General features: G+C 25.4%; 1 protein-coding gene across 6 annotated transcripts in view; it reads left to right on the top strand.

Moving 5' to 3' along the window:
- The window catches only part of LOC112594942 (collagen alpha-1(XVIII) chain-like), a 236,579-nt gene that overhangs the window by 64,417 nt on the left and 156,119 nt on the right, over positions 1–16,043 (top strand). Inside the window, exons 1-2 of one of the 6 annotated variants that reach the window (XM_025339965.1) lie at positions 1,028–1,168; positions 10,462–10,751. The exons of 3 other annotated variants lie outside the window; for them this stretch is intronic. In XM_025339965.1, the coding sequence (XP_025195750.1) occupies positions 10,524–10,751 (228 nt within the window). In that variant the 5' untranslated portion in view covers positions 1,028–1,168; positions 10,462–10,523. Of the gene's footprint in view, positions 1–1,027; positions 1,476–10,181; positions 10,752–16,043 lie in introns of those variants that run through there. 2 more of the 6 variants (XM_025339964.1, XM_025339963.1) reach the window with 2 other exon arrangements.

The raw sequence follows: 16,043 nt of genomic DNA, 5'->3' as shown, positions 1-16,043 counted from the left end.
AAACGCTCAGTTATTTTTAAGATAATCTAGAAAAAATATAAACATTTATAAAAAGTTTAATATTATTATTAAAATATTTATTTAGTTATTTTAGTTACCTATCAAAATGTTCGTTTTTTGTGATTTATTTATTTTTTTAATTTGTTTTTTCATAGTTGTTGATAAATTTTTTTTTTAAAGAATTATAATAAAAGGTAAGTTATAAGTCATTATTACTGACATTAAAAAAAAAAGTTGACCTTAGCATTCTAAAACTATTTTAATATAGATAAGCGTGAAGTTTAAATGTTGTCGGAAAAATGGTATATTCACCCTCAAAATAACGATTTGTTATCTAAAAATATTTACTTATGGACTGACAGATCGTCTTCGCCCAGAATAGTTTTTTGTACGAAATGATTTACATTGAATTGAAATTTAACACATACATTGCAGCGACTTATTCAATGACGTGGTATGCTCAACATTTACCCTACAGCACATCAGTTATTTATTTTATTATTATTATTATTATTTCGTCATTAATGTTCGAACAAAACACGTTTTCCATTTGCTATTTTCGGTGTCGAACGCGAAACAGCGTAGCTTGCAATTGCAAATGCGTTGTTACAGTTTTCGTTTTCGTATTCAATTTCGAACAATTATTGAGCGTGGGTTTTGAAGAAAACGATCTCCACTTCACCTGTTGCGAATAGTGGTGCTTTATGCACACGAGTCGGCAGTATCCATTACATTGGGTTCTATCTCGCTATATCTAACTCCATCTTCCTGCGGCGACTCCGTCTGAATATCAAAACAGCCGTGTAATCCCTATGAAATTTTGCCGAAAAAATAATAGAAGAATAATGAAGGAGAAAGCGAGAAGGAGGAATAATTCAAGGGGGAAAAAAGGCACCAAGCAGTCGGGTCGGGGTGTGGATACACGCGCGGAAGGGGTGTGTGTTGCAGAACTGGCGCCGGCGCTGGCGATTTGGCGGTATTCTCAAAACGTTCACATCAACCACGCTGCAGTATAGTCGCCGTCGGTCGTATTACCGGATGCCTATCGTTATTCGAACGATATCTCGTGTTGTAGTCACGTCGGAAATAACATCGCGGTAGACGTGAAGGAAATAAAAAATAAACAAATAAACAAATAAAATTATAGACGTCTATTATTATTTCTTACGTACGTATTCATATAAACGTTATGATAATGATCTTGCAGTATTGTTGTATTGTATAGTAATTGTCGTATCGAGTAAGACAGTATTATACAGATAAACGTAGTCAAATAAAATTTTATCAACACGATCGTTGTTGTCGATCGAGGACTGTAGGTTTAAGGAAAATAATAATTTCGCATCGAACGTCCTCGGTACTTTGCAAAATCTGCTAAGCTCGCAGTGATAGTGAGCAAGGAACTATCAACAGTGTCGAATAAAAGTGTCCCCCCTCCCCTGTGAAAAATCTAAAGGACAATCAATTTTGCTCAGGTAACAAATTTCTTTTTTGTGAAAAAAATGTCACGTTTGTTCTTAAAAACGTGAATAAACACTATATAAATTCATAATTACGTGATTTTTTTTTTTGTGAACACAAATATATTTATTTCTAATGAATCCTATAATTTTTTGAGTTACAGTTAAATTAAAATTATTAATATTTTATTTTTTTTTTACACTAGGATTTAAATATAATTATATACCACGGTATTTTTATGATAATGCATAAGCTTATAAAACTTAAAAGCTTATATAATAGAGTAATAATTATAGAAAGTATCACAACATAGTTATTAGAACAACTAACAATTATGTTCGGTTAGGTTAGGTTAGGTTAGTTACATGTGTAAATATTTTTTAGCCACTTGAATGCTATTTTTTTCAATAAAACAATAACATGCACCACTCGTTTTTATTTGCATTTAAACAATTCATGTTTATATTCAATTATCGTAATTTTAGATTATGTACAGTTGTACTATTAATATATCATTAATAAATTTTGAATTTTAAATTTATTTTTATTTTATAAATATTTTTATTAATAATTCTTATTATTATAAACACAGTTTAAAATTGAATTAAAAACTGGCAAATAATAATTAATCCTGAACTACTTGTTGGTAAGTATTATTTAAATACAGTGAGTAAAATTATATTTTTATTTTTAAGAGGAAATTGAAAATCAAAAACATTTTTCAATTATTAATCAAATAATAGAATTTAATTTTCATTCAATTTGTTTCATTATTTTGTTATGTTTATTTAATAAATATTTTTATTTAAACTTACGTAATTATTTATTACAATAAAAATAAATTTGGTGAAAATTCACAGAAAATAAATTTAAAATAAATTATTTAATGAAAAAAAAGACTTATCTAATACTATTTATTATGTTATTATAGTGTAACATAAATGAAAATTATTATAATATTTTAGTTTACACAATATATCTGTATACGATTAAAAGTACTAAGTAATTCAGTACTCAATAAAAAAATGTTCTCGAGACATTTTAAACTCACTCATTGAACAATATTAAAGTATTTAACTAAGAATAAAATAATAATAATATTATTAAAATATATTATTTTTTTTTTCATTTTGTGAATTGAGAGTACTTAAAATTACTTCATATTATCTTTAAAATTGTGTAACGATTTATTTTTCAAGATTCTAAAATATGAAAATAAAAACTATTGGTTCTGTATTGATGTGTTTTATTAAAGAAAAAAACACTTTATAAGGTAATAAAAATGTTTTATAAAAGACATATTATGGAATGTCCAAAATAGAAATTGAATGCAAATGTTTTTCTAAGATAGTAAAATTACATAATTTATCATAATATCCTTAGAAATTGCAATAAAATTCAAAAAGAAAAAATAACTGAGATGTTCAATAAATAAATTCCTTAGAAATAATTAGATTTTTAGTATAAATGGGGTACTTAAAACCAATAAAAATAATAATAATAATAAAAATACATATTATAACATATAACTCTGGGGATTTTTGATGGTTAATAATAATTATCATTTTTTACAAACATTTAGGTGAATGTATATATTTGAGTATGAAAGTAATAATAGATGTCATCGCATTAAAAAATCAAATTCAAATACAACTTAGTTTATTTAAACGTGGTCGACATTTTTTCCAATGATATCATTACAAAATATATTTATTACAGCAAAAATAATGCTCAAAATAATTTTCAATGAAAACAATAATAATAATAATAATAATAATATATAAAGCAATAACTAACCTATATAAAAATATAATTTATTGTTTTAAAGATATAGCACCGATACAGTTAGGTGAGTTCTTATTTTTGTAATGTTTTTTTAATTTAATTCATTCCATTTTTGATGTTTGTCATTAAATACTGAAAATTTTAAAATATTGTTAACTAAAATGTATTTAAAAAAAAATTTAATTGTGTAATGTTAGATATGACAAGAAAAAAGCATTAACTTAAATAATGTTCAACAATTATAGAATATGAAAAAATAATAAATTATTAATATGTAGTGGTTATGAAACGGACATAATTTATTTTTATTTCACTTTTCAATTTAAGGTTAAAAATAATTATTTAAAAATATAAAGCAAACGAAAAATAGTATTAATAAAAATAAAAAAAAATATTCAAAATTAAGTAACTTCACATACTGATTATAAAAATGTTATTGTTTAACATATCATTATATTTATACTACGTTTATTGTAATATATTTTAGATATAAAATTATGTCGTGATCTATTATTTGCTGTTCATCTATGTATAATTCCAAACTAAACTCATTACATTTGATTTGAAAACTATTTTTTTTTCTTTCAAAAGACAATATTTTTAAGAAAGTGAGAAAAGAAGTAAAGACTTTTCTAAAGGAAAACATCGTAATGACATGCTTTTGATTTAAAGCCAAATGACTACGATAATACTTTTTATGTACGCAAAGTACGTTACGAGCGCATATAAAATATAGATACAAAAAAAAAAAATTATAATTTTTTATTTCAAATGGTTACTGTTTAGTGTTTATATAATACAATTGCGTACAAGTAACTTTTTTTTTTTAATTTTTACATTTACTGGTCGCGCACATGTGATAATAATTAATAAATATTGTACAGGTCACGGTTTGTAATTTGTTTACTTTTACTGTAGTATCCCATACGCATGTAAATAAACATTATGAATACTCGTTGGTTATTGATGTCAATAATTAACTACAAAATTTAAATTTAATAGTACCTTTATTTACCATACGCTGTGATATGAAACGTTGAGTGATGAACGATAAACTCACAATAAATCTGTTACATGGCTATGTTATATTATAGGAACGTTTGATGAAATGTTCGTGGAAATGAGGAAAGTGGCGGTGATGTACTCTCGGTTATAGATATCTATAATAGCAAACTGTTAAAAAGAAAAATGAATTATCCTGGGTTTGAATTAAGTAATTTTAGTTATCTGTTAATGGCTGATAAAGTATACAACTTTACGGAGAAACGTGATTTTCGCTCGTATAATTACTTTCAATGAAACAAGAAAATATCGTATGGTTCAGTGGTTTTGAAATTTTTAATAAGGTCGCAACGTAATGTCTCTACTCCATAATGACCTGCAGTTTTCACGTGAATTTCTGAAGATAAATATGTATCGTTATATTTACATTATAATGCGTAAGTACAAGGAATCTGTATTACCCAACTCGACCAACCGATGAATTGCATCTAAAAAAAATAATTTTTTAAAAGTTTCACCGAAAAAAACCGAACAGATGGCATCACGGGTATAAACCTAAAAGTGTTATTTCTCAGTTTTTCTGTTCATAGCAGGAGTTGAATCGGTCATGTCTTTCCTTCTTTAAAATTATCAGTGATCTCAGAGATTGTACTCGACTAGAATAGGAAATTTTTTTTTGTATAAATATAAGTTGTTTTTATCGTGAGTTATTTTTTTTTCACATCGATAACTACAAAATATAAAAATAGACACATTTTACCAATGAAATGTGGGCTTTAAATGTCAAACACACGTATTTGCATCATGATAATGGTGAAATTTTAAATATAATATATTGTATCATTATAAAAATAGTAATTTAATAATTATTAATAATATACAGAGTGGTATAATAAATTAAATTAATCTTTTATAATAATATATATTAATAAATGATTTAATTTAACAAGAACTTAAAAACCTTGATTATATTTTTTTGAATCTCGATTATGGAAAACGTGTGTCAGAAAATAAAATATTTCATAAAATTTAATTTCGTTAATATTTTTTTTTTTTTTGTGGATTTCATACAAATGAGCATCAAAAAACCATAGCTCTAGGACCATATGCCATGTTATTTCTTTATTAAACAACATCGATTATAATAATAATAATATTGCTTGGATCGAAAATGCGGCTTGCGCTTAATGAACGGCACTTTACAAATGACATACGGACGTCGATGACGAAAAAGAGGAAATTCATTACGAAAAAGTCAAAAGTGTTCTGTTATATTATTATCCTACATTTTTTAGTCAAAATCAATATTAATTTCCCAACCTCTATTTAAGCTTTAGTTTCGACAATCGTTCGTCATATTGACATGACAAAAAAAAAAAATACAATAACAAATTTATATAAACACCGTCGCCAATTTTTCAGTAAAAAAATTTTTTCTGATCCAATTAAGTATATTTTTTTCCACGGTACGAAAATTACTAATAATGTTATATCAAATTGGAATTTTTAAATAATATGCCGGTTTTTAAAATTCTTGAGATTTTTTAACTATCGACTTTATGAATTTTTGGTAATATAAGCAAAACTAGAACTTCTCCCCTTCCCACCTTAATTGTTAACTAATCAGTGAGATATCTAGTATGTAATTCGAAATTCAAACGAGTTGCTTTTAGATATTAACATTTTCAGAACAACAGTTTTTAAAAAATGTTATTATAAAAACATAGAATAAATGAAATATTGGATCTAGATTAAACCATTCCTAAGAATCATAAATGTTGATAGATAAATTAATAAAATTTCTTAGCAACTATAATTCTTTTATTTTTAAACTCATTATAATTGACTTATTATTTTTAGTACATATAATTAAATAACACAAACGCAACTCGTTTAAAATTTTATTTTGATGAATCAATATTTTCCATCAATATTTTTTCAATATTTTTATAATTATCTCCTAAATAACTTACAATATGACAAATGTATCATTTGAAAAACTAAAGTTTGCATTTCTATGTGATATTTCTTAAATAGTACAAAAAAATCACAATAACTTTAAAATATGATCTTAAGGTAAATGTAAGAATTTCAAAAATTACATTTTTAACAAATACGGAATAACAAGAAAAAAATTAATGGAAATGTTAGTAAAATCGCCTAGTATAGAGGAAGATGACCGATGGTAAGTGCACCTATCAAGTTAGCCAACCACTGAGACTATAAAATGTATAAAACAGACCGTTGGGTATTTTAATTTTTGATCATGTTTATTATTATCAACGTGAGTATCTAAATTACACAAACAACTGTTGTAATATTGAGAGAAGAGACAAGTTTCACTGCCACAAATGACGTTTAATCTTTATAAATATTTATCTACCTTTATTATATTTTCTTTGCGTAGTAGAAGAGGAAAAAGGATACGCAGAACATCACGGTCCACACTATTTGCCAATGGCGGCCGACAAATAGAGAATACCGTCACCGTTCTTATTTAACCGATTTTGACCTTTGTAGCTGACAGTTTTTAACCCTAGAAACATTTTATGCGATTTTTTTTCGTCATTTATTTATTCATTTATTTTTACATTTGTAATCTGGTCAGATTTTGTTCATATTTTGAAACACTCGATACTAAAATATTTCTAGAAAAAATCTCACTGAATGGTAGTCTTTAATACTTTTCCACTTTGTGTGATAAGTGATTTCACTCTTAACTGCATACTCCCATTATATATGCCAGTATAAAAATATTATTTTCCATCCGAATAGATAAAACTGCACAGTTTTGAAATCGAATAGTCGACATTTTAACTTGTTTTATTGTATAACTAAATGCTAAATCTAAGTATTCGCATCTATTATCGAAATTGCACGATGCGAAAATTTCAGTTACGTTTGTAGTCATAAATCGATTAAGATGGTTTCCATATGATTCTTCAACAGTAAAAGCGTTTTTAGATAAGAATTGAGAAATATTCAACTTATGGTGTGCAATATATCAACACAATTTATTATTTAAACAAATACATTCAAAATTATTGCACACTTTCCATTATTAATTAAAATATATTGTATTGTAAAAAAAAAAATTTTAAAAAATGCTATTTAAGTAATATATTATTTTTAATTTAAAATTATAATCACTATAATCTGAGTCTAAATATTACATAGAGTTGTGTAACTAATATTTTTACACAAATTAGTTTTTTTTTTTTTTTTTTAATATCCATTTGATTTAATATGAAATTCAAATCATTTTTATCCAAACCATATTCAATCTAATCTCTTATTTCTCAAATTTCTTAGATGTTAATCTAAATACCAGCGAGTGAAATGAGCATGTCAAAAAAGATAGACATCATTTATACACGGTAATTGATATTATGCATACATTTTAAAAGTATGACCCTATAAAGTATAATTTGTATAACAAAACACTCAGTTTCCGGCTTGTCCAATAGAATTTTAAATTAATTCAAATCTGTTGGTTGTTATGTATTGTTTTGATGTTATATAAAATATTATGTCATAAGAAAATTAGTAATTTTTAACTTAAATTGTCCACCCAAATAAAAAAACCAATGGCGAGTTGAAAAAAAAGATCAAATCGGAATAAAAATTAAAAACTTTTATGCTATTGCCCTTGTCACCGAACTACATTCCGTGACGTATATCAACTATAGTGGATAAAAATAATAATAAAAAAAAAATTTCTGCTTTATAAGCATAATGCTTTGGGGGGTTTCGTTATTTATTACCACAATGTAATATAGAATAAAAAAAGTATCATTGTCATACATCACAATATCAAAAAATCATTTTTAATAAGCAAAATTATTTCCTTGCATTATTCAAAACTTAAAAAATATAATATAACATATTATTGCATGATTGGTGTACATTAACATTATTTGAACATCCGAGCATTCGATTGGTTTACACACGAAGTTCGGCTTATTTGAAGACCAAATACCAATAAGTTATAAAATAAGTAATAACAAGTTAAACTTGTTGACCTATAGATGTTTTTATCTATCGTTTTAAAACTAAAACTAAAGTCAAGCTAGGGGAGTTTTAGTGGGCTAATTTTCAAAGTTAAACGTTTTTGTTTGAAAAGTGAATTTAATATTGAAAGTTTTAACGTATGTAATACTATATTATCGTTTATGAAAAATAGTTTCGCTAAAGAAAAACAAACGAGTCTTAGAAATTAAAACTATAATCAAATTGAAATATTAAAAACGATGAGGGCCATATAATTAATAATACGAGTATATGTAGGTAATAATAATATATGATAAGACGTCGTATCGGATAAAATGTGCTGTTTCAAATTTGTTGTTGGATCAAGGAAAAATTAATCAATAGCTTCTATTTCCAGGTCAGATATGTAACGTCAAACTTGATAAATATAAATGTCTCATGCATATACCATATTTGTCTTATATTGTTTGTGATATGTAGGATTATACAGTAAAATTGTAAATAAAATGTGTACATTTAATTTTGAAAACAATAATTATTATTATTTGTATCTATACTAGTTGCATTAACCAATAATTATGTATTGGAAAGTAAATCAAATAATAAATAATTGTTGTTACGACTTAACAATAATATTTTTATTTTTTTTTTTAATTAATATTATGTGTAATCACTTTTGTGAAAAGCTTCAGAATATAATCCATGGTTGTTAATTACGTGATATAAAAATCTATTACTGGTCAATATATCTAGAATATATTCTTTTTTGTTAATAGAAACAAAGATTAAAAAGATATTTAAATAGAATTTGTATTATTCGTGGTATATTATCTAATATATTTAATGAATCTCAAAAAAAAAAAAAAAAAATGACCTATCTTAGAAATAGTATAAATATATGTGTGTATAGATTTATAGATTAAACAAACAATGCAATTTTTTTTTTTTGGAGTGGAGATAATGATTCATTATGTATTTGTGTGTAATTTTTTACATTTACAATTTGATTTCTTTATAATATAAGGAATATGTTATTGGATCTATTCTTTAAAATATATCTAATAAATATGTTTATATCTAGAACTACATATATATATATATGGATTTAATTCTTATCTAAGACACTTATAATATTATGAAAAAAACCAAAAAAATATTTTGGATTTTAAATTATTAATTTTTTTTTTTGTATACAATTAAAATAATCAAGTAACTAGATTTCTATACTATTTATACCGAATTTTTAACAGAGTTCGTAAACAGATTCAAATAACGATATTTTTAACAGTTCATTTTTTTTTTTTAATTTTCCAATAAGTCAAGATATTTACCGTAATATTATTATCATACACACACATATATATATCAATACATAGAAAAAATAGTTGTATAACAATTTTTATGTCTGATTTGAACAATTAAAACAAACAATCAAAACTTTTAAAATCGTGTACGCATATCGACTATTTTATACGTAGATTTACTATGATTAATGTGCACAGGAGTTTGCTGTGTATAAATAAAAAAAAACTACCGCATATGAAATTGTGCATTTCATTTATGTTTCGAGAGTATATGATAGTCAATTCAAAGTGTGTCGATAAACCTCGAGGGGAGATATATACACTACAAACGCGGTTAATGTCTATATAAATTAGTCCCATTTTTGGGTTGAATGCATTTTTGCACTGCGAATCTCCTGCGGGACGGCGACTAGATTTTACATCATAAATCACACGTACCGTGTGCACTTATGGGATTTTCTACTATTTCATCAAAATAAATAGACAGTTGATGCTGAAGTAGTTCATCGCAAGTTTAAAACGTAACGACCGGGTTTTATATTAACGCTGGGGCTTTACCGATTTTCGTCCAGATTTTGACACGAATTAAACGGAAAACCATTTATATTTTATTATAGTGTTGTTGTTTAAACTGTTTAGAACGTATTGAAATCCTCGTCGATTGTAATGTACACAAGTTCGCGTCACCTCTCGTTGTTCGATTAAGAACAAAAAAAAAAAAAAAAAAAAAACAAAGAAAAAAGATGTCTGAAATAATTTAAAATGTTGATGATTTGCCATGTACCGAGGACTTCGTAACCAATAATAATAATACATACTAATAATAATAACATCTAAACGAGAATATACACCTCAATAATAATAATTTATTATTATTACGTTATTGTTCCCGTCGCCGTGTGCACTATATCGATCGCAGGGAATTAACATGCGTTCGTGTGGTCGTTATCATGTGCGCTGAACACGTCTGCCGACGACGAAATGGCTATCGTTTTGTCAGCCAAATCGAAGGTGATAACGGGCGGCGCGGTGGGTGTGGTCTTCCTGCTGTCCGGTCTCATGTTCTGCAACCTGTTCGGTTGGAACGTTCCTGCGGAGGACGTCGCCGGACTCGACGCCGGGGGAGTCACCAACGACAGGTCGAACGTCAGGCTGAAGAAGAATAACAATAACAATTGGCCTCCCACGTCGTTGCACCTCTATCAAAAGGTTACGTGTTTTTTATTTGCATTTTTTTTTCGACGTACCTACGTAGAATTTTCGTATAAACGTAGTTAGTGAATGAGAATGTCATTCAATTTTTATTTTTTTTATTTAGAAATATACGTATTAGGTACTATAGAGTTGGTTTTATATTTAAAATTCAACAACAAAAACTTGAATTCTATTACTTCACACTCAATGTGTACGTTGATGAATTTGTTTGGTCGTTTTTATATAATATATAGGCACATTATCTACAATTACTTCATACATTCTAAAATAAATAAATACTTAGTCGTATAAAAAGTATATTGTTATAGTAGGTAGGTACATAATGTATTAAGTAGTGGAAAACAAGTATGGTAATAATATTATTATTTATTTTATTGCCATAAAAATGACATCTTAACACTAAACCAAATCAATATAGTAAATTTTAGTACAAGTTCAAATGCAACAACATTTTGAATATTTTATATATTATACCATAATAGTGCATAAGGCGGTTGGTGACAGTGACAAATTAAAAAAAAAAAAAGTATTACGGTTCGAAGCTTTAACGATCACGAATTTTACTTAAATTATTATAGTATAAGATTTTCAACAGTTAATATTTGAGAATATTTTATTGAAATCAATATTGTTTATGAGCATTGAAAGCTATAATTTGTTTGAGTTGAGAATACATTTTTAGATTTTTAAACATGTTACGCCGTATGTTGTATCCAAGCATATTGTTATCGCATAGTATCATTATACTATGCGATTTGAAATCCGCCGAACAGATATTTTTTACGTTTTAGATACGGCATAAAAAATTTTTTAACGTACTTATTGATTTTTGTAGTTAAGGAATAATAATAATAATAATAATAATAATAAAAAGCATGAAAACATATTTCAATGTGACTCTTTGATGAGACAAGTTAATGGAAATTCTACTTGAAATCAGCTCTTTCACGTTTTAGTATATTTTTTTTTCATATTTTATAAAGAAAATTCAATTTTACAATTTTAAAATTTAATATTTTTTTTAAAATAAAATATTTGTAGTATAAGGGAATTAAATCCAAAATATGTGGAAGTCGAACACAAATATACATACAGGTGAATTTAAATTTGTTTTAACGACATAATAACCTTTTATTTTATGCTCAAAACATGTATCTACCAAAATACTTGTTACACTAATACATTACACAATGTGTTCAAAACACAAAAATACATAAACATGACTTTATAAATCTTTTTAACTAACATGCATTATTATCAAGGTAATAATAACAAATATTTTATATGAAATGATAGGTTAAGTGAAACATTTAATTATTCGTATTTCTTACTTCAAATTTTATTTTAGATAATATAAAACAATAAGAAATGATTAGCCTAAAATAGTTTATCGCATGATTATTACAAATTTTCAGTACTAAGCATTATTGGCAACATACCTATTGGTGCTAAAATTGTTGTCACCCAAAGTATAGTTAGAAATTGATTAACAAATGATTGCATTTTTAAAATCACTGAGATTCGAAAACAAACGTAATTTACGTGCTCAGATAAAGATTCGTTGCTGGTGATGAAATTAAAGCAAGCGAATAGATATTAAGATAGTAAGTATTAGATAATATATCTGCATTTACGATGTTTCATTTCGCGAGAGAAAGACAAAAATGAATCGTAGTATAGTGGTCGATTGTCGTAAAATGTTCAAGTTCTAGGGAGGATGAAGTGGATGACCGAATAAAAGTGGCGAAGAAATCATTGCGCGGAGCAATAATAATATTCTAACGACTTCCTAACGAGCTTCCTTCGAGGGCCAGTTTGGAATTACTACGGAAAAAAAAAAATTTTTATACGGTGCGGAAATGGCGTACAACGAGTAAATAAATAAAAACCAAAACGGAACATTGACATTAATTTATAAAAATAAAACGTTTTATACTTCTTTCAAACTCGATAATTTAAAACTCTGTTTGAATGTAGTTGCTGCTACGTTATTAGTCACTGTGGACTTAATTTCAGGAACGTGATTCATGCCATTGCGCTAAGTGTTTGAAACTCATTTAAAGTTATTACCAGTAGTACCCGATTAGATCGAAATACAAATGGGAAAAGCCTAATTTATAATTTACTAAAACACTCAAAAACTTCTTTATTGACAATTTCCGTGAATAAAAAATGTTAAATAATCGTATATAAATTCATAATTATAACAGTTACCTAACACTTCCAAAAAGTTTTTCTGGTAAGAAAAAAATGTCATCTGGTGTAATCAAATTATTATTAATGATCTATGCATAACTTGCGTACTGTATTTCTGAATGGGTTATCTTTGTGCAGCTGTTTTTTTTTTTTTTTTTTTTTTTTTTATAATGAAATGTAAATGTATATTAATGTGAGCAATAGTAATTGAACATAGACTAAGAAACTGTAACAATAGCATATAGTTACTATAACAATATCGTTGTTTTACTTATACAGTTTTACAGTTCATTTAAGCATATGGACGTTAATAAAAAAAAAAAAGTAAGATCAAATAACACTAGTCGTAACTATAGTAATAATTAAATGGGTAGGTACCTTGAAACGTGAATAGTAGAATAATATGTTATTTATTTTTGAATGACTAAAATGTAATGTCTTCTAAAGTTCTAACTTAACGCATAACCAGTAGACCAAAGTCTTAAAGTCTAATAAATTGCATTAGGTATTCAAATTTTTAGTTTATACATTATAATTCACGTCCTAAAATATCCGAAATGAACAAACAAAATTCGTGTGAAAATATTGACATAAAAATTTACTCGTACCACAAAATGGTCTAATGTTGATTTCGGACGTTTTAGTGCAAAAACTTAAAACCTTATATATGATTTACATATATAAGGTATACAAATGTTTGAATTTATCATGGAACATTCAGATCCCATCGTTAAATATACAGATCGATATAATTCATACCGTACCATAATAATGTAATATATTTGAAATTATTTTGAAAATTATATTTGTATGATAAAATAAAGTGAATTAATAATATCGCGTTTGGAATCAACTACAAGAGTTTTTGAATTAAATTATTATTGTAGACTAAACAATCCAAACAACGGAATCAAATTAGAAATTAAAATTTAAAAGTGCCGTAATTTCAGTTTACTAACTTCTTCACTACATATACCCACTATAAAATTAACTAATTATTATATTTCAAAGTTGAAATTAATAACTCAATATACATTTTTAAATCCTTTGAAATTTATTTTCATTGAAAAAATGAACAATACTATTGTACATCATTCTTTTTATGTAAAAAAAAAACCAACATTTTTTCACATAAAATAAAAAGTATAAAATCAAGACAAATAATATGATGCTTTAAATCGTTATTTCATTTTTGTTGTTGTCTTATGTTATGATATTATATTTTTATGTGAAGTATAATATTTAATATTTTTACATTCTAGTATACATGATTTTTATACGTATTTGTAATATATTGGAAGTATCATTAATTGTTAATACGATTCGACAGTGATATAGATAAAGGTAATGTATTAGATTGAACAGAACAAGAGATTTCAATTAATTATCTTCTATTTGGGAAGTTGATTTGATTTTTTTTTTTATACAACTTGTTTATGTTATAAGTATGTTACCATGGATGACAAAAATTGGTAAATGATGCAATTTATAAAAAAGATTCAATCATGTAGCTGATGTATGTTATAAAAATATATTTTAAACTCAAATGTACATCTTTCGCCGGCCATTAATGTAATTTACTAAGATTGGTGGTTAATGATAAATGATAAATCTTAAATAACAAATTAATTGTTTTATTGCTTGATTGATTGTCTAACTTTTTAATCTAATGAAAATTTAGATTAATTTAAATTTATAAAATAGGTCAAAAATATAAATTATTTATTGGTACACCTAATTAAAATTATTATAACATTTCATAATCGTGTTTTCGCTTTTCTACGTACTTTCGCCATGATGTTTTTAACAAATTATTTTTTGCAGGACATAAACTTATTACTGAACGTTCTTAAATATCGTTCATCTAAACTGGTAAACTGGTAATTGACGTCAATAACTATAAATGACTACGTTTTCAAAATTTACAAATTTTTAGATAAATAGTAAACGTGGTAATTTACCACGTTTACATTATTTACCGTAACATATATATATATATATATATATATATATATAAACATGTGTGTGTGTCTGTGTGTGTGTGTAATATTATTATAGATAATAAAATTTATATATGTATTTTACCCATAAAGTAAAACTATAAAGGCATATTAAATATTATTATTAAATTCCAAACGATATAGCCAGTTATCAGGACGATAAAAATTTAAATAAACGCAAAACAGTGTTTAAGATGTTCAAAAGCTAGAAACTTATGTTATTATTATAATTACATTATTAGTTCCTATATTTTAATAATAATTGGTAAATTGAGATTCTGCTTACTGATTTTTATAGTTATTTGGAGAAAATACATAAATTGTATTTTATATTAATATATTACACATGTTAGTACGTCTTTTTAGAAATTCATTAAGCAAACAATAAAATATCTATTTATTTAGCATAATATTATATTTGATGAAATTATATACTTTTATTTTTGTCCCACTTACTTCCAAAGCTAGTTTATTTATTCATCTTCCATACTATATTATTATTATATTTATAAAATATTCATAAACACTAAATGTATATAATATAATTCTCTTATTCCATATATTGTTTATACAATTTTTACTGTGCTCATTATAAATATCTTAATTAAACTTGTACAATCAATAAATTTACGTATAATATTGTACAATTGACCAAATCAAAACTATTACTATCAACAATTTTTATGACACTGAGAAATATAATTGAAATTTTAGTTTTTAACATAGAATATTTTGAACAATTACTTGGAATACTTTATTTTGTTTTATTCTGCCAAAATCTAAAACTACACTGTAACAATATTTAAATGTCTAAAATCAAGGAACTCGTTTCAGTAACATGATACTATTAAGTTCAATTGACTATTGAGTAAGTTGCTATAATGAATGTGGTAATTTTAAATTCGAAAAATAAACGATTCTGAACAATTAAGATGAATAAATCAATATATTATATTTTTTAAGACATCAATTGTTTTATTATACATATTTAATTTTTTTATATATATATATAATCTATTAAGGCTTCAACCACAAAGTTTGTTAGCCTGTATTCAGTATTGACAAAGTATTAGATAAGAAAATATAAACT

Source organism: Melanaphis sacchari, unplaced genomic scaffold (genome assembly GCF_002803265.2).
Source record: "Melanaphis sacchari strain LSU unplaced genomic scaffold, SCAv2.0 Contig24_pilon_pilon, whole genome shotgun sequence".
Lineage (NCBI taxonomy): Eukaryota > Metazoa > Arthropoda > Insecta > Hemiptera > Aphididae > Melanaphis > Melanaphis sacchari.
This window is presented reverse-complemented; position numbering and strand designations above follow the sequence as displayed.